The sequence below is a fragment of the Pollachius pollachius genome, assembly GCF_949987615.1.
Source record: "Pollachius pollachius genome assembly, chromosome: 10".
NCBI lineage: Eukaryota > Metazoa > Chordata > Actinopteri > Gadiformes > Gadidae > Pollachius > Pollachius pollachius.
Window position 1 is genome coordinate 3356955 of NC_136943.1, and position 25048 is coordinate 3382002.

Genomic DNA, 25048 nt, shown 5'->3' on the forward strand with positions numbered 1-25048 from the left:
CTCTCCCTCTCTCTCTCTCCCTCTCTCTCTCTCTCTCTCTCTCTCTCTCTCTCTCTCTCTTTCTTTCACTCTCTCTCTCTCTCTCTCTCTCTCTCTCTCTCTCTCTCTCTCTCTCTCTCTCTCTCTCTCTCTCTGTCACTGCAGGGTTGACAGAGCAGAGGTGGGCGAGAGACTTTGGTCCGGGACGCGGGAGAGGACCAGATTCCAGGACCAGGACCAGGTTCAGAACCAGGACCAGGACCAGGACCAGGACCAGGACCAGGACCAGGACCCGGTCCAGGGGCGGGGGAGACCCAGCATGCTGGCAGCATGGAGCCGGTGAGGGGGTCCCGGCCCTTCTGCTCGCTGTCCAAGAGAAGCGAGGGAGAGCGAGAGGGGGAGAGAGAGAGGAGGTGTCGCGTGCCCACCCAGGCCTCCTACAGCTCCAGTGAGACACTGCAGGCCGTGGAGGAGCCGGGGACCCGCCTGCTGCTGGGGGCCCGGGCCCCCCCCGCCCCCCAGCAGGGAGACCCTCGAGCACAGCCGGCCAGGTGAGACCCCCGGACACTCACCTTTAAAACACTTACCCTGAAACCCTCACCACAAAGGACTCACCCTGAAACACTCACCACAAAGGACTAACCCTGAAACACTGAAACACTGAAACACTCACCCTGAAACCCTCACCACAAAGGACTAACCCTGAAACACTGAAGCACTGAAACACTCACCCTGAAACACTCACCACAAAGGACTAACCCTGAAACACTGAAACACTCACCACAAAGGACTAACCCTGAAACACTGAAGCACTGAAACACTCACCCTGAAACCCTCACCACAAAGGACTAACCCTGAAACACTGAAACACTCACCACAAAGGACTAACCCTGAAACACTGAAACACTCACCACAAAGGACTAAACCTGAAACACTGAAACACTCACCACAAAGGACTAACCCTGAAACCCTCACCACAAAGGACTAACCCTGAAACACTGAAGCACTGAAACACTCACCCTGAAACACTTACCACAAAGGACACACCCTGAAACACTCACCACGAACGACTAACCCTCAGACAATCACGAACAATCATTAAAAATTCTCGCCCTTAAAAAAATATTCACACTAACCCTTTCTCTGACTGGTAAGAACCCTGAAACCTTTAAACACTAACCTTTACAACACTCACCCTGAAAGACTGAAACACTCACCCTTAAAACACTCATCCTTAAAACACTCACCCTTAAAAAAAGTCCAACCCTAACCCTTATTAAGATAGCCTTTTTTGTCATTGTACAGTCGCCTATCTACTCTTACCTGGCCGGACCGGTAAAAGAAAGAAGAAAACTGAAAGACTCACCTGACACACTCACCCTGAAAGAATATCCTTGAAAGACTAACCCTTACCCTTACATGGTTTGGTGAACGCTGTCAGGAACCGTTCTTGATTGACGTGAAGCACGACCAATCAGGGGGGCACTGGGAGCATCACTCCTAGTAAAGCCATGAAACAAACCTCTCTGGCTCACCTCTGGGAGTGACAAGACTGACAGCCAATGAAAACCCCCCGTTAATACGCACCCCAAACCCTGAACCCTGACCTTGACCCTTAACATCTGCATGAAACACTTAACCCAACACTACCCTTAACTTAGCCTCACTCCACCCTGACGATGAGAGGAGAGGAGGAGGTGTTTCCTCTGTCTGATTCTATTTTACAGTTTGAATAATTATATATAATTACGTTAAATATAGGAGGACCTGCTCAGAGAATAACTCTCACTTCAGTAATTAAAGAAAGCAGTACTTTTATGGAGCTCATCCTCCTTGTGAAAGTGTAATCAGAGCGATTCTCCATAATGCGCTCAGGTAATCACCCTCTAAAGAATTTATAGGATTTTAATGACGAATTTATAGGATTTTAATGACGTTTGGGTAGAAGTTGTTTTCCTTGATCTTTTCAAGCATTCATTTAATTTTTATTTGATGGCGTAATAAATTACTTTTTATTCTTGTTTTTCTGCTCCTGGTTCTACGATTTAAAAAATAATAATTTAGGCCTAATATTGAATAATATTATGACCACATTTTGCAGTGAAAGAAACAGTAGAACAATACTAATCAATATGAAGAGTTATTCTGCTGTGGTTTGAACAGACAAACAGAAAACACATTTCCTCTGGATCGTTCAGTCAGAAAATATATATTGTCTTGGAGATTATTTTATAATTTTAAAGATTGTATGTTTGCCATAAATTTATTATTTTTCTTTAATATATAATTATGCAAATAATTACTTTTTGGGAATGAAAGACTTTTAATTAAGCTTCGTCTGGATGAATTGTTTAAACTGCAGCAAAATATTTATTTCTTTTGAATCTGTAAATGTAAAATGCTCGACATACAATAGGTGATATTTATAAAACTAATTTGGGAGAAATTTAAATTAATTCTTTGATTTTAATTATGTGGTTTTAGCTCTCATTGTTCCATTTTCTTTTCTACTCTGAATTATTCAGGATTGTTGGAAATCTGTCAAGGGACTCCCTTTTTGGTTTTAATTGATTTATCTTTCGTGAATATATTGTATTGATACTTCATCAGCAATCATGAAACCAGATAATCAAATCCATTTGAATTTGGCAAAGAGCTGGGTCGTGTTTTTAGAGGTTTTCGTTTTTTAGTTTTTACCTTGTTAGCGTTCCAAGGACTTTGTCAAGCATTTTTGATATTATGAGATATTATTTACATGTTATTGTATAATATGTGTTCATCTGTTAACATGCTAATGTCTTCACATGCTTATGTGTTAACATGTTATCCTGTTTCAGGTGTTAATGTGTTAACATGTTTACGTGTATACGTGTTCAAATATTGACATGTTTATGTGTTAACATGATTACGTGTTAACATGTTTATTTGTGAACATATTTGCGTTTCCATGTTAACGCGTCTCGTGTCTCTGTGCTCCAGGTGTTAATGTGTTAACATGTCCATATGTTAACATGTGTCTCTGTGCTCCAGGCGTTAACATGTCTGTATGTTAACGTGTCCGTATGTTAACCTGTGTCTCCAGGCCAGGCCTTCTCCCTGAGGCAGCTGGGGGTCTGCGAGCCGTCCACGCGGCGCGGCTTCGCTCTGTGTCCCAAGACGGGGCTGTCCCAGCCGCTCAGCCGCTTCTCCCGGGGCCCCGCGGCCCCCCAGGGCCATGAGGCCGGCTCCCCGGAGCAGGGCCTGGTGCTGTGGGGCCGGGGGGCCCGCTCAGGGGCCCGCTCCGGACAAAGCTCCTGTCTGTCCAGCCGCTCCAACTCAGCCCTCACCCTGACGGACACCGAGATGGACAACGACGGCGACATGGGTGAGTCCCGCCCCTCTGTGTCTCTGGTGCTGCTGGCAGCCGGTTGGTCGGCTGTGTTCTCGGCGCTGCAGCTGATTGGTTGACTGTGGGCTCAGCTGAATTGTCAATTGTGGGCTCAGCTGATTGGTCAGCTGTGGGCTCAGCTGATTGGTCGGCTGTGTTCTCAGAGCTGCAGCTGATTGGTCGACTGTGGGCTCAGCTGATTGGTCGACTGTGTTCTCAGCGCTGCAGCTGATGGGTCGACAGTGTTCTCAGCGCTGCAGCTGATTGGTCGACTGTGTTCTTGGCGCCTCAGCTTATTGGTCGACTGTGAGCTCAGCTGATTGGGTCGACTGCGTTCTCGGCACTGCAGCAGATGAAAGCAGAAGCATGAAAAGTGGAATTCCATCTGTGGACGCTTTCAAACAGAGAAGAAAGAGACGTCGCGAAGCCTCAGATGTTCCCTGATGGGGGGGGCTGTGATTGGAGGGACGGAGCCGGCGTGTGATTGGCCGGGAGGCGCTGTACTGCAGCAGAGGGATCAAAGCGCCGGTTTCTTAGCTGCTGTTCCATCACCTGGCCCTCTCCACAGGGGGCGGGGTTTGGTCCGGTCTCCCCGGGGCTTGTGGGTAATAATCTGAGTGTCTCCGTCCGGCTCCGCCAGCTGGGAACAATGAGGATTAAACGCTCAAACGGTTTGAAGTGCAAATCGGATCGGGGTTGAAACCCGAGAACGCAGAGTCCGGGATCCCAGGCCCCGCCCCTCTGGACCCCGGACTCTAACCTCATCTCCGCTTCATGGGAAACCCTGTTTAGGACGAGTGTGTTCATGTATTCGTGTCCATGTGTTCACAGCCCTATCCTTACCTCCACCCTCCTCTCAGCGGGGGTGGGGGCTTCTCTCTCTGGGGGCGTCGCCTCCCGGTTGGCGAGGTGTTGATCCTCATAGCTCCATGTTTAGGAGCTAGGTCTGGTCTGGGGGGGAGGGCCCCCCAAGTCTTGTCTGAGGTGGGCAGGACCCCCCAGGTCCGGTCTGGGGAACCCTTCAGCCGAACCTTTCCGTTCCTCCTCAGGTGAACTGATCCGGATCGGTCCGGTTCAGCGGTCCAGCTCTACAAATGGCAGCGTGCTCAGAGCGGTATTTGTTTGAGTGTTTGGCCTTTTGCTTCAGTTCAATACACTGAATACATGCATGAGCTGGTGCCTGCGTGGTGTGTCTGCACGTGTGTGTGTGTGTGTGTGTGTGTGCGCATGCGAGTCTGTGTGTGTGCATGTGTGCGTGGTTGTGTATATGTGTGTGTTCATGAATGTGTGTTGCCTTACATAGAGATAGTGACACACAAACACACACACACACACACACACACACACACACACACACACACACACACACACACACACACACACACACCAGTCTCACAGAAAGGTCCTGATTGGTGGTTCTAGAGAGAGAGAAAAAAAAATATCAATAATCCATTTATTTTCCATGAGGTGTTTGTTGACAACTTACTGCTGGCCAGGATATGAACATAAGTGTGATTTGAAATGTGGATTTATATTCTCAACAAAGTCCTGAATCCATTCAGTTGTACTACTACTAATACTACTGCTGCTAGCTAGTGACATGGATCTACTGGTTCTACGTTCTTCTAGTCATGACTATGTAGTGATCTACTAGTCATTTCTGAGCGAAGCCTGATCTACTAGTTATGAGTGCAGTTCTAGTGCCGTTGGAGTAGTGATCTACTAGTCCTGTCTGAGTGTAGTTCTAGTGCCGTCGGTGTAGTACTCTAATGGGCTGTAGTACTCTAGTAGTGTAGTACTCTAGTAGTGATCTACTGGTCTTGTCTGAGTGCAGTTCTGGTGCTGTTAGTGTAGTGATCTGCTGGTCCTGTCTGAGAGTAGTTCTAGTGGCTCGTCTGGGCTTCCTTTATCGCAATAAGGCCTCCTTCACCCGTGCAGCCAAACATACGCTCGTCAAAATGACCATCCTACCCATATTCGACTATGGCGAATCCATGTACAGAATGGCATCTCACTCCACTCTCAGTAAATTGGACCCACTCCACCATTCCGCCATTCGCTTTGCCACTCGGGCTCCATTAACCACTCCCCACTGCGACCTATATAACCTGGTAGACTGGACTTCCCTTCACACCAAACGGCTCCATCACTGGTTTCTGCTCATCTACAAAACCATTCTTGGCATTACACCTCTCTACCTCTCTTCCCTTCTGCACCTCTCCCACCCTGCCCGCAATCTAAGGTCCAGAGCATTCATCAACCTCTCCATCCCCAAAGTCTGCACCGTCTTCGGACGCAGTGCCTTCCGGTTCGCTGCAGCCTTTGACTGGAACACCCTACAAAACACCCTTCAACTTTCTGTCTTCACCTCTCTCTCTGTCTTCAAAAAATCTGCAACAAATCAAAGTTGACCCCTGCACTTGCTAAACAGGCCTTCTTGTCATGCCCTTGTGATTAACTGTTTTATTGTATTGTATTGTATTGTATTGTATTGTATTGTATTGTATTGTATTGTATTGTATTGTATTGTATTGTTCTAAGTGTAATTTATATAACCTTGTTTTCACTTTTAGCACTCCCCTCCCACTTCCCCTTAAAGAGCTTTTAGCTCTTTTCAGGCTGCACTTGAAAATAAGAATTTTGTTCTTAATTTGCTTGCTTGGGTAAATAAAGGTTAATAATAATAATAATAATAATAATAATAATAATAATAATAATATATGTATAGAGATCTACTGGTCTTGTCTGAGTGCAGTTCTAGTGCTGTCAGTGTAGTGATCTACTGGTCCTGTCTGAGTGTAGTTCTAGTGCTGTCAGTATAGAGATCTACTGGTCCTGTCTGAGTGTAGTTCTAGTGCTGTCAGTATAGAGATCTACTGGTCCTGTCTGAGTGTAGTTCCAGTGCTGTCAGTATAGAGATCTACTGGTCCTGTCTGAGTGTAGTTCTAGTGCTGTCAGTATAGAGATCTACTGGTCCTGTCTGAGTGTAGTTCTAGTGCTGTCAGTATAGAGATCTACTGGTCCTGTCTGAGTGTAGTTCTAGTGCTGTCAGTATAGAGATCTACTGGTCCTGTCTGAGTGTAGTTCTAGTGCTGTCAGTATAGAGATCTACTGGTCCTGTCTGAGTGTAGTTCTAGTGCTGTCAGTATAGAGATCTACTGGTCCTGTCTGAGTGTAGTTCTAGTGCTGTCAGTACAGAGATCTACTGGTCCTGTCTGAGTGTAGTTCTAGTGCTGTCAGTATAGAGATCTACTGGTCCTGTCTGAGTGTAGTTCCAGTGCTGTCAGTATAGAGATCTACTGGTCCTGTCTGAGTGTAGTTCTAGTGCTGTCAGTATAGAGATCTACTGGTCCTGTCTGAGTGTAGTTCTAGTGCTGTCAGTATAGAGATCTACGGGTCCTGTCTGAGTGTAGTTCTAGTGCTGTCAGTACAGAGATCTACTGGTCCTGTCTGAGTGTAGTTCTAGTGCTGTCAGTACAGTGATCTACTGGTCCTGTCTGAGTGTAGATCTAGTGCTGTCAGTACAGAGATCTACTGGTCCTGTCTGAGTGTAGTTCTAGTGCTGTCAGTATAGAGATCTACTGGTCCTGTCTGAGTGTAGTTCTAGTGCTGTCAGTACAGAGATCTACTGGTCCTGTCTGAGTGTACTTCTAGTGCTGTCAGTACAGAGATCTACTGGTCCTGTCTGAGTGTAGTTCTAGTGCTGTCAGTATAGAGATCTACTGGTCCTGTCTGAGTGTAGTTCTAGTGCTGTCAGTATAGAGATCTACTGGTCCTGTCTGAGTGTAGTTCTAGTGCTGTCAGTATAGAGATCTACTGGTCCTGTCTGAGTGTAGTTCTAGTGCTGTCAGTACAGAGATCTACTGGTCCTGTCTGAGTGTAGTTCTAGTGCTGTCAGTATAGAGATCTACTGGTCCTGTCTGAGTGTAGTTCTAGTGCTATCAGTACAGTGATCTACTGGTCCTGTCTGAGTGTAGTTCTAGTGCTGTCAGTATAGAGATCTATTGGTCCTGTCTGAGTGTAGTTCTAGTGCTGTCAGTATAGAGATCTACTGGTCCTGTCTGAGTGTAGTTCTAGTGCTGTCAGTATAGAGATCTGCTGGTCCTGTCTGAGTGTAGTTCTAGTGCTGTCAGTATAGAGATCTGCTGGTCCTGTCTGAGTGTAGTTCTAGTGCTGTCAGTATAGAGATCTGCTGGTCCTGTCTGAGTGTAGTTCTAGTGCTGTCAGTATAGAGATCTACTGGTCCTGTCTGAGTGTAGTTCTAGTGCTGTCAGTATAGAGATCTACTGGTCCTGTCTGAGTGTAGTTCTAGTGCTGTCAGTATAGAGATCTACTGGTCCTGTCTGAGTGTAGATCTAGTGCTGTCAGTATAGAGATCTACTGGTCCTGTCTGAGTGTAGTTCTAGTGCTGTCAGTATAGAGATCTACTGGTCCTGTCTGAGTGTAGTTCTAGTGCTGTCAGTATAGAGATCTACTGGTCCTGTCTGAGTGTAGATCTAGTGCTGGCAGTATAGAGATCTACTGGTCCTGTCTGAGTGTAGTTCTAGTGCTGTCAGTATAGAGATCTACTGGTCCTGTCTGAGTGTAGTTCTAGTGCTGTCAGTACAGAGATCTACTGGTCCTGTCTGAGTGTAGTTCTAGTGCTGTCAGTATAGAGATCTACTGGTCCTGTCTGAGTGTAGTTCTAGTGCTGTCAGTATAGAGATCTACTGGTCCTGTCTGAGTGTAGTTCTAGTGCTGTCAGTATAGAGATCTACTGGTCCTGTCTGAGTGTAGTTCTAGTGCTGTCAGTATAGAGATCTACTGGTCCTGTCTGAGTGTAGTTCTAGTGCTGTCAGTATAGAGATCTACTGGTCCTGTCTGAGTGTAGTTCTAGTGCTGTCAGTATAGAGATCTACTGGTCCTGTCTGAGTGTAGTTCTAGTGCTGTCAGTACAGAGATCTACTGGTCCTGTCTGAGTGTAGTTCTAGTGCTGTCAGTACAGAGATCTACTGGTCCTGTCTGAGTGTAGTTCTAGTGCTGTCAGTATAGAGATATACTGGTCCTGTCTGAGTGTAGTTCTAGTGCTGTCAGTATAGAGATCTACTGGTCCTGTCTGAGTGTAGTTCTAGTGCTGTCAGTATAGAGATCTACTGGTCCTGTCTGAGTGTAGTTCTAGTGCTGTCAGTACAGTGATCTATTGGTCCTGTCTGAGTGTAGTTCTAGTGCTGTCAGTATAGAGATCTAGTGGTCCTGTCTGAGTGTAGTTCTAGTGCTGTCAGTATAGAGATCTACTGGTCCTGTCTGAGTGTAGTTCTAGTGCTGTCAGTACAGTGATCTACTGGTCCTGTCTGAGTGTAGTTCTAGTGCCGTTGGAGCCGCGGCGGTTGCTTGACCTTCACGGTGTAGCGGGCTTAGGGACGAGGCTCACTGATGTTTCCATCAACTCAACGGGCAGCGGGCCGCTGGAGCCGAACCCGCCGCACGGAGTCCATACCTCTCCCTGATGCACTGGGGAGTGGGGGGGGGGGAGCAGTTGATCATAGAAGGAGCGCTTATAACGTTCACCGTGTTCTACAGAGATGCTCGTGGTGGTTGGGGTTAGGGGGGAGGTGGTGGAGGTGGGGATGGGGGTGGAGGCGGTGGTGGTGGTGGTGGTTGTGGAGGTGGAGGAGCTGGTTTTGTTGCAGGTGGTGGTAGTGGTGGTGGGGTGGTGGAGGAGGTGGTAGTGGTGGTGGAGGCGGTGGTGGTGGTGGTAGTGGTAGTGGTGGTGGAGGCGGTGGTGGTGGTGGTGGAGGAGCTGGTGGTGGAGGTGGTGGTGGTGGTGGTGGAGGTGGAGGAGCTGGTGGTGGAGGTGGTGGTGGTGATGGTGCAGGTGGTGGTAGTGGTGGTGGTGGTGGAGGCGGTGGTGGTGGTGGTGGTGGAGGTGGAGGAGCTGGTGGTGGAGGTGGTGGTGGTGATGGTGCTGGTAGTGGTAGTGGTAGTGGCGGTGGAGGCGGTGGTAGTGGTGGTGGAGGCGGTGGTGGTGGTGGTAGTGGTAGTGGTGGTGGAGGCGGTGGTGGAGGTGGTGGAGGAGCTGGTGGTGGAGGTGGTGGTGGTGGTGGTGGAGGGGGTGGTGGTGGTGGTGGTGGAGGTGGAGGAGCTGGTGGTGGAGGTGGTGGTGGTGATGGTGCAGGTGGTGGTAGTGGTGGTGGTGGTGGAGGCGGTGGTGGTGGTGGTGGTGGAGGTGGAGGAGCTGGTGGTGGAGGTGGTGGTGGTGATGGTGCTGGTAGTGGTAGTGGTGCTGGTGGTGGAGGCGGTGGTGGTGGTGGTGGTGGAGGTGGAGGCGGTGGTGGTGGTGGAGGTGGAGGAGCTGGTGGTGGAGGTGGTGGTGGTGTTGTTGGAGGTGTCAGGGTGGATATCCTATTCACGGTGGATGCTATGAAACATATATGAGTGTGTTCGGCTGGGGGTGAGCCAGGGTGAGCCAGCGCTGTGTCGCAGCCTCCCCAGGAGTGACAGCTCTCGCTGGGCAGCAGCGGACACCGCGTTGGCCCGTAGCGCTTAGCGGGGGACGCTAGCGGCCATTTGACCCTGGGCTCGCTCCAGGTGGCGGAGCGGTGCTGAGCCCATCCTAGCGCCTGACATGTTAGCGTGCTAGTGGGTTAGCATGCTAGCGTGGTTGGGTCAGAATATGGCTTTGGTTATGCTAGTGTTATTAAGCATAGCTAGCATGTGTGTTTTGCAGCAGCAGTGAGTGAACAGTAAGTCTGTCAGAGAGAGAGGGAGAGAGAGAGAGACGGAGAGAGGGAGGGAGAGAGAGAGAGAGAGAGAGAGAGAGAGAGAGAGAGGGAGGGAGAGAGAGAGAGAGAGAGAGGGGGAGAGAGGGAGGGAGAGAGAGAGAGAGGGAGAGAGAGGGAGGGAGGGAGAGCGGGAGAGAGAGCGAGATAGAGGGAGAGAGGGAGAGAGAGAGATAGAGGGAGAGCGAGAGAGAGAGAGAGAGAGAGAGCAGGGGCGTTTCTAGGAGGGGGCAGCAGGGGCCAGTGCCCCCGTAAAACGGAGCTCGTTCCCCCTAGTGGCCCCCCCTCCAAACGTTCTTTTTTTCTTTTTACCTCCGTCCGGACGGGGGTCGATTGCTTGCGATGGCGTGGCACTGACGCACAAGGTGGAACGTGAGATTTATAATATATCATACTGACTTCATTGCTGCTGGTGCTGTATGACACTGAGTGGTTGGATGTCACTGAAGGAAACCCAAAATGGTGTAATATTGACAATTGCTTTAACCAATGAAACATTTCAAATGTATAATATTGACAATTGCTGTAACTTAAGGAAACACTTAATACTATGCTACTGAAATAAATGCTGTAACGGGAAAAAGCCAATTATTGTTTATTTTGTTTTTGAATGCCGTTACTTAGTATTAAACTAAATATTTTGCGTCCCCCCAATGAGCCCCTCCAACGAAGCAACTGCCCCCCCCCCATGAAAATTGGTCTAGAACTGCCCCTGAGAGAGAGGGAGAGAGGGAGGGAGGGAGGGAGAAAGGGAGGGAGAGAGAGAGAGAGAGAGAGAGAGAGAGAGAGAGAGAGAGAGAGAGAGTGGGAGGATGGTTCGACCCTTTCCAATAAAAGGTTAATTAAACTTGAGGCAGAGCCCAGCAGTGTTCGGCTGGCAGAACGAGAATCATTTTACATTCTGTTGTGTTTACATGGAGTCTCTCTCTCTCTCTCTCTCTCTCTCTCTCTTTCTCTTTCTCTCTCTCTCTCTCTCTCTCTCTCTCTCTCTCTCTCTCTCTCTCTCTCACTCTCTCTCTCTCTGTTGGGACGTGTTATTGTTCCTCTTGTCAGACATCAAGGTCCCAGCCCGTCTGTTGTGGTGACAGAGAGAAGAAGGCAGAGTGTGGAAGGTTTACTGAGGAGAATCCTCCGTCCAGGGGGATGTTGAACGAGTTCAAAACGATGAGATCCAGACCTCGACCCTCCCTGAGCAGTCAGACTTCTGTTCTCAATGTAGAGTTACAGGTCTATACTTCTGTTCTAGAGTTATAGACCTGTACTTCTGTTCTGGGGTTGTAGAAATATACTTCTGTTCTGGGGTTATAGATATATACTTCTATTCTAGAGTTATATATCTATAATTCTCTTCTAGGGTTATAGATCGGAATAGATAGTTCACAAGACTGTCGGAACTTCCTGTGACCCCCGACACCCCTTCTCTTGCCCTGGAAACGTTGAGCAAAGCATTGCAAACCCAGCTGCAAACTAACCCCAACCCTGTCAAATCGGTTTAAATTGGATTCCTGCGTCCGTAAGAACACGGCTCTGTAACGCTGTGTTCACCAATCGGTTGACGCGTTAACCAATCGGCACGGCCGTCAGAACACAGCGGAACACGGCCGTTTCATTTGGTTCGGATCAGAATGGATCCTCTGGTCTCCGTCCCCGCACGTGGTGTTGTGTTGTGTGTTGTGTTGTGTGTTGCGTTGTGTGTTGCGTTGTGTGTTGAGTCGTGTGTTTTGTTGCGCAGCTGTTTCCCAGATCAGATGCACACCGACGTGTTGTGATCAGGAGAGATGTTGGAGGAAGGTTGACGCTAGTAGGATGCGTGTTTGCGTATTTGTCTATTCACGGCAACGAAACAGTGTGCTGCCATCCCATAATACAAACTAACACGTTTCCATGGTGATAACCTTGAGGGGGAGCTGAACCAAATATCTCCTCTCTCGCACAGACACACACACACACACACACACACACACGCACACACAAACACACACACACACACACACAGAGACACTCGCACAAACACACACACATCCTCATATACACAGACAGACACACACACATGCATTAACCCACACAGGTGCGCATAAACACACATACATACACATGCACACCTTTGCTTGCACACACAAGCATGAGCAGAATGCATGAATCAGTCCAGTGCAGTGCTGTCTATAGTGAAAAGGGTAGAGTCAATATCATCACTTCTGTGCAGAGTGAACGTCATCGGTACTGTACAGTGAGTAGTGTAAAGTGAGAAGCATCAGTACTGTCTATAGTGAATACTGTATAGTGAGTAGTGTAAAGTGAGAAGCATCAGTACTGTCTATAGTGAATACTGTATAGTGAGTAGTGTATAATGAGAAGCATCAGTACTGTGTATAGTGAATACTGTATAGTGAGTAGTGTATAGTGAGAAGCATCAGTACTGTGTATAGTGAATAGTATCAGTACTGTGTATAGTAAGAAGCATCAGTACTGTGTATAGTGAATAGTATCAGTACTTTGTATAGTGAGTAGTGTATAGTGAGAAGCATCAGTACTGTGTATAGTGAATAGTATCAGTACTGTGTATAGTGAATAGTATCAGTAGTGTGTACATTGAATAGTATCAGTACTGTGTATAGTGGATAGTAACAGTACTGTGTATAGTGAATAGTATCAGTACTGTGTATAGTGAATAGTATCAGTACTGTGTATAGTGGATAGTATCAGTACTGTGTATAGTGAATAGTGTCAGTACTGTGTATAGTGAATAGTGTCAGTACTGTGTATAGTGAATAGTATCGGTACTGTGTATAGTGAATAGTATCAGTACTGTGTATAGTGGATAGTGTCAGTACTGTGTATAGTGAGTAGTATCAGTACTGTGTATAGTGAATAGTGTCAGTACTGTGTATAGTGAATAGTGTCAGTACTGTGTATGGTGAATAGTATCAGTACTGTGTAGTGAATAGTATCAGTACTGTGTATAGTGGATAGTATCAGTACTGTGTATAGTGAATAGTGTCAGTACTGTGTATAGTGAGTAGCATCAGTACTGTGTATAGTGGATAGTATCAGTACTGTGTATAGTGAATAGTATCAGCACTGTGTATAGTGAATAGTATCAGTACTGTGTATAGTGAATAGTATCAGCACTGTGTATAGTTAATAGTGTCAGTACTGTGTATAGTGAATAGTATCAGTACTGTGTATAGTGGATAGTATCAGTACTGTGTATAGTGAATAGTGTCAGTACTGTGTATAGTGGATAGTATCAGTACTGTGTATAGTGAGTAGTATCAGTACTGTGTATAGTGAATAGAATCAGTACTGTGTATAGTGGATAGTATCAGTACTGTGTATAGTGAGTAGTATCAGCACTGTGTATAGTGAATAGTGTCAGTACTGTGTATAGTGAATAGAATCAGTACTGTGTATAGTGGATAGTATCAGTACTGTGTATAGTCAGTAGTATCAGTACTGTGTCTAGTGGATAGTATCAGTACTGTGTATAGTGAGTAGTGTCAGCACTGTGGAGAAACATCGAGAAGAGTCACATAGAGCAGTATGTAAAAGAGGCGATGGATGGGTATGATTGACAGGTATGTAAACGATGAAACCTAAAGAAAGCTGGGATGATTGACGTGCATGTAAATGAGTTGAGGAGGTCTAAGTGATGAGCTCAGATGAGAGGGTGGTGCTGACAGCTGATTCTCAGGTACCAGGTGTGCCCAGCATCACACGGCCAGGCTCACGGTAACCATGGATACCAGAGTCTCAGGGGTGATGGTTTTCCCCGTGGTCGCCCAAAGGTCCGAGGAAACGGAGCCGCGCTACCGAGACGCCCTGGCAGTCCCTGAAAGACACACGGACGGACGAACACACACACACACACACACACACACACACACACACACACACACACACACACACACACACACAGACTGCCACATCGAACACACGAAAGAGGACACACACACACACACACGCACACAAATACACACACACACACACACACACACACACACACACACACATACACAGACTGCCACATCAAACGCACGTAAGAGGACGCACACACACACGCACACAAACACACACACACACACACCGAACGCACATAGGCGGACGCACACATAGACACACACACACACACACACACAAACACACACACACGCACACACCGAATGCATGTAAGCGGACACACACACACACACACACGCACGCACACACACACACACACACACACCGAACGCACATAAGCGGACGCACACACAGACACACACACACACGCACACACACACTCGCACACACACACACACACAACACCGAACGTATGCAAGCGGACACACACACACTCACCCAAGGCAGAAGGTCAGAGGTGTGGGCGGGACAGAGGTGGCGGCGGTGTGACGGATCACACGGTGTCCTGGGAGGACGCCGTGTCTCAAGTCCATCGTTATACCAACGAAGAAGAGCCCCGCCGCCATGGACACGCCGGGCGATGTGCTGAACACACACTCTGGGCTCCGTCGATCCGGAGCAGGGGGTGGGGACCTCCCACTGTGGTGGAGGGGCAGGGAGGAACACACACACTGACACACGCTCACACACGCACGCACACTCTCACACACACCATCACACACACCCTCACACTGACACACTCTCGCACACACACCCTCGCACACACAACCTCACACGCACACACTCACAAATACACATACACACACTCTCACTCACACAATCGCACACACACACTCTCACACACACACTCTCACACACACACACATACACTCACACACGCTCACCTTCATGCACCCTCAACCTCAAACACACACACACACACAAATGTATACACCCTCACCCTCATTCATACACACACACACACACACACACACACACACACAGATCCTCACACACACAAACACACACTCATGCACAGTCACGCTCACGCAAACACACACACAAACTCACATGCATTGTCTCATACACATGCGCCGATAGTTGCATGCGACCGCGCGTGTGTGTGTGTGCTAGGAAGCGCGTCTGACGGTTTCACGTCAGCGATATTTAACGGGAGTCAAGTTGTTCCCGGCTGCCGGAGAGGGAAGGTTGGAGCAGGACAGAGGTCTGAGGAGGAAGAGGCAGGTTGGAGCAGGACAGAGGTCTGAGGAGGAAGAGGCAGGTTGGAGCAGGACAGAGGTCTGAGGAGGAAGAGGGCAGGTTGGAGCAGGACAGAGGTCTGAAGAGGAAGGGGAAGGCTGTTCCAGCTCTGATTAAAAATGAATGGGATCAGAATACAGAAAGCACTCTGCTGATCCCTGGGCTCCACATGAAGGCTGTGGTCACTTCAGAGCAGGGAGGAGGAGGAGGAGGAGGAGGAAGAGGAGGAGGCCTCCTCCAGTAACACTGGACTCAATTCAATTCATCTAATCACCAATGCCAACCTCAGCACTTTGCAGCTATGGATTTGAGGCATGTGATTGATATTGAATATCACGTAAAGTGATTCATGCTCACACAGAGAAGTCTTGTTGTCTTCTCATGTCCTTTATCTGTGTAACGGAGTCGTGCTCCGGTGAGACTCACTCTTTTATCTGCCCGGACACGGCGCAAGGAACAACATGAAACTCAATACCAGGGTTCATCGTCCCAATCCTATTTTCCCTGGAAATGCTTACCTGGATATAAGAGGTGGATCCTCAGGTCTGGTTGTTGTGGACAGCCCTGCAGTACAGCTAATCCAAGATCACCACAGCACTGCAAACCAACAATACTACTAACCCACCACACTGCAAACACCAAACACTGCAAACCCACAACAATGCAAACCCACAACACTGCAAACAAAACCTAGAACAATGCAAACCCACAACACAGCAAACAAAACCCACAACACTGCAAACCCACAACACTGCAACCAAAACCCAGAACACTGCAAACCCACAACACTGCAAACCCACAACACTGCAAACCCACAACAATGCAGACAAAACCAACAACACTGCAAACCCACAACACTGCAAACCCACAACACTGCAAACCCACAACACTGCAAACAAAACCTAGAACATGCAAACCCACAACAATGCAAACAAAACCAACACCACTGCAAACCCATAACACTGCAAACCAAATCCAGAACACTGCGAACCCACAAGAGTAGTGCTCACCCTCTGTCACTTGCAGACCAGCAGGTACAACAGTCTATACTTCTCTCGCTCTCCCTCTGTCTCCATCCATCTATAATTCTCTTTATCTTCCTCAATCTATCTATCTGACTATTGTCTCTCTCTCCCTCTCTCTCCACCTTTCCCCCCCTCTTGAACTCTCTCCCTCCCCCTCCCTCACCCCCTCTCCCCCCCCTCTCTCTCAGTAATTGTGTTTCCTGTCTCCTCTATTGTTGAGCCTCAGTGTGTTTTCGCTCCATGCTGACATGTTGGTGTTCCGTAATCAGCCGCTCAGAACACCTCTGATTAAAGCGCTCGCCGCTCTCTGGAGAACGACTTCCTCCTGTCCGCTTCCTCCCGGGTCAGCGTAATCACCGCCTCTGATTGGTCAGACCACTTCAATCAGGAAGTCCACCCTTAATTGGGTAAACCACTTGTTTACCCCCGCCTCCCCCTCGTAGCTCTCGCGTCTCCACGCTGTGGTTAGCGCGGAGGGGAGGAGTTTGACATTTGGGAGTTCATTAAAACAGCTTGACAGCGTATTTCTCCTCCTCGTGGTCATGCACCACAACGAGGCCTTCTCCACTGCATACTGCCATCACGGCCGCAGTGGCTATGCTAGGGGGCTATGGGCTATGCTAACAGGTCACTGGGCTATGCTAGTTGCTGACTGGGCTATGCTAACAGGTCACTGGGCTATGCTAGTTGCTGACTGGGCTATGCTAGGAGCTGACTGGGCTATGCTAGGAGGTGATTTGGCTACGGTAGGAGGTGACTGGCCTATGCTAGGAGGTGGCTGGGCTATGCTAGTAGCTGAATGGGCTATGCTAGGAGGTGACTGGCCTATGCTAGGAGGTGACTGGGCTATGCTAGTTAATGACTGGGCTATACTAGGAGGTGACTGGGCTATACTAGTTGCTGACTGGGCTATGCTAGGAGGTGACTGGGCTATGCTAGTTGCTGTCTGAGTTATGCTAGTAGCTGTCTGAGTTATGCTAGTGTCTGACTGGGATATGCTAGGAGGTGACTGGGCTATGCTAGGAGGTGACTGGGCTATGCTAGGAGGTGACTGGGCTATGCTAGGAGGTGACTGGGCTATGCTAGGACGTGACTGGGCTATGCTAGTTGCTGACTGGGCTATGCTAAAGGGTAACTGGGCTATACTAGGAGGTGACTGGGCTATGCTAGGAGGTGACTAGGCTATGCTAGTTGCTGACTGGGCTATGCTAGTTGCGGACTGGGCTATGCTAAAAGGTAACTGGGCTATACTAGGAGGTGACTGGGCTATGCTAGGAGGTGACTGGGCTATGCTAGGACGTGACTGGGCTATGCTAGTTGCTGACTGGGCTATGCTAAAGGGTAACTGGGCTATACTAGGAGGTGACTGGGCTATGCTAGGAGGTGACTGGGCTATGCTAGGAGGTGACTAGGCTATGCTAGTTGCTGACTGGGCTATGCTAGTTGCGGACCGGGCTATGCTAAAAGGTAACTGGGCTATACTAGGAGGTGACTGGGCTATGCTAGGAGGTGACTGGGCTATGCTAGGAGGTGACTGGGCTATGCTAGAAGCCTACTCAGTGATGCCTTTATTCCTGTTTGGTTAACAAAACATTCTGGAGATTCTGCGCGTTTGTGTGAGCCAATCACACCATTAGGGATCAGCCTTCAGCAACATGATTGGTCAAAAAACAAACATGAAGTGAAAGAAAGTGAAACGCACAGTTCACCCAGACTGGAGCTCGTCTGCCATCAGTTTTTATTCCAAAGGTTGATTTGACACATTATTCTAACACTGCCATCGCTCCCCAGCCAGAGGGGCATCTCGGACCGAGACCATGAGACCACAGCCTGGACCGACCAGACCGACTCTGGAAATCGTCTAGGACCTGGACTGAGACCACAGCCTCTTCTAGGTGAGGTCTTCTAGAAGAGGTCTTCTGAGAGAAGTCTTCATGGAGAGGACTTCTAGGAGAGGTCTTCTAGGAGAGGTCTTCTAGGAGAAGTCTTCACGGAGAGGACTTCTAGGAGAGGTCTTCTAGGAAAAGTCATCCAGGAGAGATCTTCAAGGAGAGGTCTAATAGGAGAGGTCATCTAGGAGAGGTCTTCTAGGAGAGGTCCTAGAGACCTCTCAGTAGGCCTGACTCCTCTGCCCTTGGCCGGTGTCCCTCCCTCCATCATGCTGTTGGTCAGAGCCTCATTCTGGGGTCCAGGTGTTGGCTGACAACTCCATGAGTAATGGGTCTGCAGGTGGAGAGTCTGTATCCCGTTTCCCACATTAATATCACAGCTCTCAGGCCCACTGGGCTGACATTTGGCTCCTGTGTAATAGAGCGCTAACCTTTAAGCACTGCATGTACCTCCTCATTCCTCATAATCTACTGTCCGTCCTGGAGCAGACACACCTGGAGTCCGGACACGGCTGCAAAAAGATTTATACATATGAGAGAGAGAGAGAGAGAGAGAGAGAGAGAGAGAGAGAGAGAGAGAGAGAGAGAGAAAGTTGCTTTATTTCTTTCAATTTCAGTCTTGGTCCAGCGTAGCGGTGTCTAATGGATGCGGCGTTCAGAGAGGGAGCCTAAGTGTTTGTTACTCCGTCAGCTCCGGCGTGTTGTCGGGGGAGGGGGAGGGGTGGGGCGGGTCAGCCGGAGTGGGCGGGTCCTACCCGAGGTGTGCTCTCCCTGGTGTCCGGCCTGACTGAAAGTCATTGTTCTCGCTGCTGCTAATGATGATTAGCCACAATCTGGGGACGGGCCGGCCATCGCTCAGCCCCGTGGACGTCCAGAGAGCGGGGGGGTGGGGGTGGCCGCGCATACTGAGCACATCGATCTGAGCGGCTTTGGGAGATCTCCGCAGGAGCTGCTCTGGAATAATGTGGAGGCATCAGAGACGCTTTCACTTTCAGCCCTCACTTTGAGGACTTGGAGAAGTTGGGGATAATCGGGTCAATATTGAACTCATTTTGTGTTCGGTGTGTTTATTCAAATGTTTTCTCTTCTCGCTCTTCCGTGAATACCCCCAGGTTCTCTATATTATCACTGTCAGTCAGAGCCTAGTGGTGCTGTGTGGATGAAACAGTTTGGCTAGTTTGGTTCACTAATAATATTGTGGAATGAGTTTGCGAGTATATATTATCGAGTAAAACAACTGGTATCAGCTCTCTGGAACCAGTACAGAAAGCCATATCGCACCTGCCCACTTCCCAACTCATGCACCTATTTTATTAAACATGCACTATTCAACTGTACGTGCACTTTTTTACTGTCGTGCACTCGTAGTCCAGATGGAATCCCCCAGCACTCTAGCACTCTAGTACTACTGGTAATTAAACTTCAAACTAGTCCCACTGGTGATTTTATGACTAACTAGTACTACTGCTAAATGAACTTCTAGCTAGTACCGATACTAAATACTATTCTTTCATGCATACATACTTTAGTAAACATCAAGTAAAACTATGGATACACATGCAGCACACTGCAGGTAAACATCGAGTAATACATATTCAATACTCTGCAAATGAAGCTGGGTGTGATGAATAGACGATGTGCAGCCCTTCTCATGGATCCCGGCCGGAGAGCTGGCGGCTGAGCAGGAGGCTGCTGGACTGTAATGTGAGCTCCATGTTTGGAGGCTGAACTCCTCTGTTTAGTGGGCTGCCCGCTGGCACTGCTCTGCTTTTTACAATTACAGATACATATTGGATTCCCATCAGGAGGAAACACCCACACACGGCGTGCCTGGAAATATTCCACTGTTTTCCGTGACTTTACTGGAAATAGTGTTTATTGTAGAAACAATGGTAAAATCCAGTAAATCACAGAAAAGCATAGGGTGTAATGTTGCCATCAATAATAGATTAAGAAGAGGCCTGATGGAACCTGAGGCTTCTCTGTGGACCACTGTGGCCCAACGCTGAATAATGCATGGCACAATCTCACTCCCCAGACACTCTCTCACTCCCCAGACACTCGCTCACTCCCCAGACACTTGCTCACTTCCCAGACACTCCCTCACTCCCAGACACTATCTCATTCCCCAGACACTCGCTGTCTCCCCAGACACTCTCTCAATCCCTAGACACTCTCTCACTCCCATACACTCCCTCACTCCCAGACATTCTCTACCTCCCCAGACACTCCCTCACTCCCATATACTATCTCACTCCCCAGACACTCCCTTACCCCTCAGAAACACTCACTTTTCAGACACCCTCTCCCTCCCCAGACACTCTCTCACTCCCTAGACACTCCCTCATTCCCAGACACTCTCTCACTTCCCAGACACTCCCTCATTCCCAGACAATCTCTAACTCCCCAGACACTCTCTCACTCCCCAGACACTCCCTCATTCCCAGACACTCTCTCACTCCCCAGGCACTCTCTCACTCCCTAGACACTCCCTCATTCCCAGACACTCTCTCACTCCCCAGACACTCCCTCATTCCCAGACACTCTCTCACTCCCCAGGCACTCTCTCGCTACCCAGACACTCTCTCACTCCCCAGACACTCTCTCACTCCCCAGACACTCGCTCACTCCCCAGACACTCGCTCACTCCCCAGACACTCTCTCACTCCCCAGACACTCTCGCACTCCCCAGACACTCTCTCACTACCCAGACACTCTCTCACTCCCCAGACACTCGCTCTCTCCCCAGACACTCGCTCACTCCCCAGACACTCTCTCACTCCCCAGACACTCGCTCACTCCCCAGACACTCGCTCACTCCCCAGACACTCTCTCACTCCCCAGACACTCTCGCACTCCCCAGACACTCGCTCACTCCCCAGACACTCGCTCACTCCCCAGACACTCGCTCACTCCCCAGACACTCTCTCACTCCCCAGACACTCTCGCACTCCCCAGACACTCTCTCACTACCCAGACAAACTCTCACTCCCCAGACACACTCTAACCCCTCAGAAACACTTTCACTACCCAGACACTCTCTCACGCCCCAGACAAACTCTCCCTCCCAAGTGAGGGCAAGACTAAGCTGACAGCAGGATGCTGTCTGTTTATTATCACCTCCTTTATTATCACAGCCTCCTCCTCCTCCTTCTCATCCTTCTCCCCTTTCCGCCTTAACAATCAGATATTTTCTCACACACACACACACACACACACACACACACACACACACACACACACACTCACACAGCATCTGAAGTGTGTAGGGGAGGGAGAAGGAGGGGACGGGGGAGGTCTCGGCGTCCTCACACCAGGGGTTTTCAGACCCCCCCCCCCCGTTCTCCCAAACCCCCTGCGGTGCCTCAGTTCTACACAATCGACACACCCCAAACAATCTACACACCCTATACATCTACACAATCCATATTCTAAAGCCAAGCTGGCCGCAGATCACAGCAGGAGGCGGTCAAGTACACACACAAAAATACACGCACACACGCACTAACACACACACTGCTCTTCATCACTGCCGCCCTGGTCTTCCTCTCTGTCTAAATATCTAGGAGAGGAGAGCTGTCATCTCACCCTGCTCCCAACCTCCTTCCTTTTTTTATTCTACTCCTCCCCCTTTTCATCCTACTCGTCCACATCTCTACCTCCTCCTCCTCCTCCTCCTCCTCCTCCCCTGCTCCTCTCTTGTCAGAAGAAGATTAATCAGTGGTAATGCTGCAGTGTTCATTACTTTATCCACTGGGCTCAACTGCCTCGTCCACTACACTGTTCGGCCGGCAGGGACTGCTGGAGCTGGTTACTGCTGGAGCTGGTTACTGCTGGAGCTGGTTACTGCTGGAGCTGGTTACTGCTGGAGGTGGTTACTGCTGGAGCTGGTTACTGCTGGAGCTGGTTACTGCTGGAACTGGTTACTGCTGGAGCTGGTACTGCTGGAGGTGGTTGGAGGTGGTTAGCTGGAGGTGGCTAGCTGGATGTGACTAGCAGGAGGTGGCTAGTAATCTACCCAGGGGGTAATCCTGCTCTGACAGGGGATGGCTCAGCCCTGACGTTTGACTGACGTCAGAACTCAGGTATCGACCAGGCGCTGCTCTTCCCCCGACTCTGCAGTAGCACTAATGCTAGCCATGAAGGCCCTGCAGCGTTCTCCTCCAGGCTGATCTTATTAGGACAGCATCGACAAGCCCTCCATCCATCTGGAGCAGAGCAGCGCCTCACAGCTCCCTCCGTCCTGTGGTACAGCCTCTAGGGCAACTCTCACCCGGGGACCAGAACCCTCTATCAGTGAGGACGGACCAGAACCCTCTATCACTGAGTCCTGGAGGGACGCGACCATCGCCCTCAGACCCTGGGTAGGGTGGGGTCGGTGATCCTCTCATGAAGGACAGAAAGGATTATAAATTCTGTGGAGCTCAGAGTGATCTTTGGGTTCCATGTGTTCCAGCCCACAACCGACCTCATTCTGGGTCCTGACCCGTAGGTTAAGAAGCACCGCTCGTGGTTCACAGTGGGGAGGAAGTTCTCTACGTAGTGGAGCTCCAAGGAGGAGCTTCTTCACCCTGCAGAGCGGTGGCTCAAGAAGGATGGAGATCAGATCATATCTCCATCCACGGTCCACAAGGCTGAATGGCCCACGCTGGGATCCAAGCCTTCCCCTGGACCACACCCCCTTCCGACCAGGGCACCCTGACTACCCTGCCAGGGACCCCATGGGCAAGGTCATTAGTGTCCGGCATCTCTGGGCGGTGGGATGCATGTTGCTGGTTGTAATGGGTTCTGAATACAATGCAGTGTGAAGATGTGAGATGTTTTAAAAAGGTCACGTCAATATTCTTCTTTTATTTTATTAGTTTAGTGCTGTTTGCCAACGGCCATTCCTTCCCTTCCAGTCTTGGATTTATAAAGAACAAGCCATCTTGTTACCTCCACAGCGCGTCTTATTCTTAATGCTGACGGGCAGGTTAAGGCATGGACATGGCGGTGTTCAGACCAGAGCTTCCACTGGGGTTGCGCTGGTGTCTCTTCTCCTTTGCTGGGAGGGACTTGGGATGGTCTGCTAATAGGAAGGCTGTCTGTCTGTCTGTTAACATTGCATCATCAAGCACCAGGACCCGGTTCCTTGTGGAGAGACTGCGTCACGTTCTGCTGTGAGACAGGGACTTCTGGAGGAGAAGGTCCGACTGAGCTCCACTCAGACCATCTCTTCCTGTCTTCTCAGAGGACTCAGGTGGTGTTGTTGTTCTAACGAGCTAAAGAGCATCAAATGGGTCCAGCTCGTTGATATGGAGCAATATTATAATATCATATTATGCAAAACTCTGCTGAAAACTTCAAAGGAGAGCTTATGTGCGCGGCGTTTCTAAAGAGTGGTGGCGTTTCCAGGCCAGCTTCTGAGTGACAGTCCCGTGTGACTCATCACCTCCAGACGAGATGTTTCTAGGACACATGTACCATCCTAGATAGAGGGGGGTTCATCTTGTTTTATTAGGGGAGAGAGGGTGTGCTCAGCCTATCATCTGTGACCGCACGGAGCCAGACAGCGCAAGACGATCCCTGATAGAGCAGTGCAAATCGCCCTGCGCTCTCATCTAGCATCTCATGCAAGGAGGGGGCGAGATAGGCTGGCAGAGGAAGAAACAGAGAGCGAGCGAGAGGGAGAGAAAGAGAGGGAGAGAGAGAGAGGGAGAGCGAGAGAGAGTGAGCTAGAAAGAGCACGACAGAGCGTGAGGGAGAGTGCGAGAGATAGAGAGAGAGAGGGCTAGTAAACGAGGAGGAGGAGAGAGCGTAGTGCTGCAGCAGCAGTGTCTGGAATAGCAGGACGCTGGTAAGTCTTTCCGGTCCGCCAGCTTCCAGCCCTCCTTAGTGGGCTGCGTGCCGTCTGTGTGGGAGAGACCGAGAGCTAGGACCGTCCCGGAGCTAGGACCGACCCGGAGCTAGGACAGACCCGGAGCTTGGAAAGACCCGGAGCTAGGACAGACCCGGAGCTAGAAAAGACCCGGAGCTAGGAAAGACCCAGAGCCATGTCGCTGAGTGTCTGCAGCCAGGACAGATCCAGCCAGGAGGAGCAGGACAGACCCAGCTAGGAGGAGCAGGACAGACCCAGCCAGGAGGAGCGGGACAGACCCAGCCAGGAGGAGCAGGACAGACCCGTCTAGGAGGAGCAGGACAGACCCGTCTAGGAGGAGCGGGACAGACCCGTCTAGGAGGAGCAGGACAGACCCAGCTAGGAGGAGCAGGACAGACCCAGCTAGGAGGAGCAGGACAGACCCAGCTAGGAGGAGCGGCGTCTGGGAGACACCGCTCACCGCCGGCGGAGGTATCACGTACAACTTCTTTGTCAGATAATTCTATTCAGGGAAAAGTAGCAGCGGCGCAAACGTCTGGTTTCTACGGTGACGAGCTCCGGGCTGAGAGAATATAGATACAGAGGTTCATAGCATAGATAGAGGATGGAGTGATTGATTGATTGATAGATAGATCGATAGATAGAAAGAGTTAAAGAGTGATAGAGTGATTGATAGATATAGTGATTGATAGATAGATTTGTGATGGAGGCTTGTGTTGGCTTGTTGAGCTGAAGGTGGGATTATGGAAACAATGAAAGGAAATCTACAGATGACAAACACACACACACACACACACACACACACACACACACACACTATAATTACACACCCAAACACACTGTTAATAATAAAACATACACCCATTATTAATATGATGACACACTAAGAAAAACAAGCATGCATGGACACACTCATACAGATACCGTTGTTAATATTACACACACGTACACACACGTACACAGACAGACACACACATACACACACACACACACACACACACTCACACACACACACATACTCACACACACACACACAC

The 25048-nt window shown here is 49.5% G+C and overlaps 1 protein-coding gene across 1 annotated transcript in view; it reads left to right on the forward strand.

The window, feature by feature from the left end:
* Nucleotides 1–309: 309 nt before the first annotated feature.
* The window catches only part of LOC307081763 (teneurin-3), a gene marked incomplete at both ends in the record, with an annotated part of 115185 nt that continues 90446 nt past the window's right edge, over nucleotides 310–25048 (forward strand). Inside the window, 4 exon segments of the mRNA XM_079745085.1 lie at nucleotides 310–486; nucleotides 488–530; nucleotides 1285–1314; nucleotides 3062–3343. Coding sequence (XP_079601211.1) covers nucleotides 310–486; nucleotides 488–530; nucleotides 1285–1314; nucleotides 3062–3343 — 532 coding nt within the window.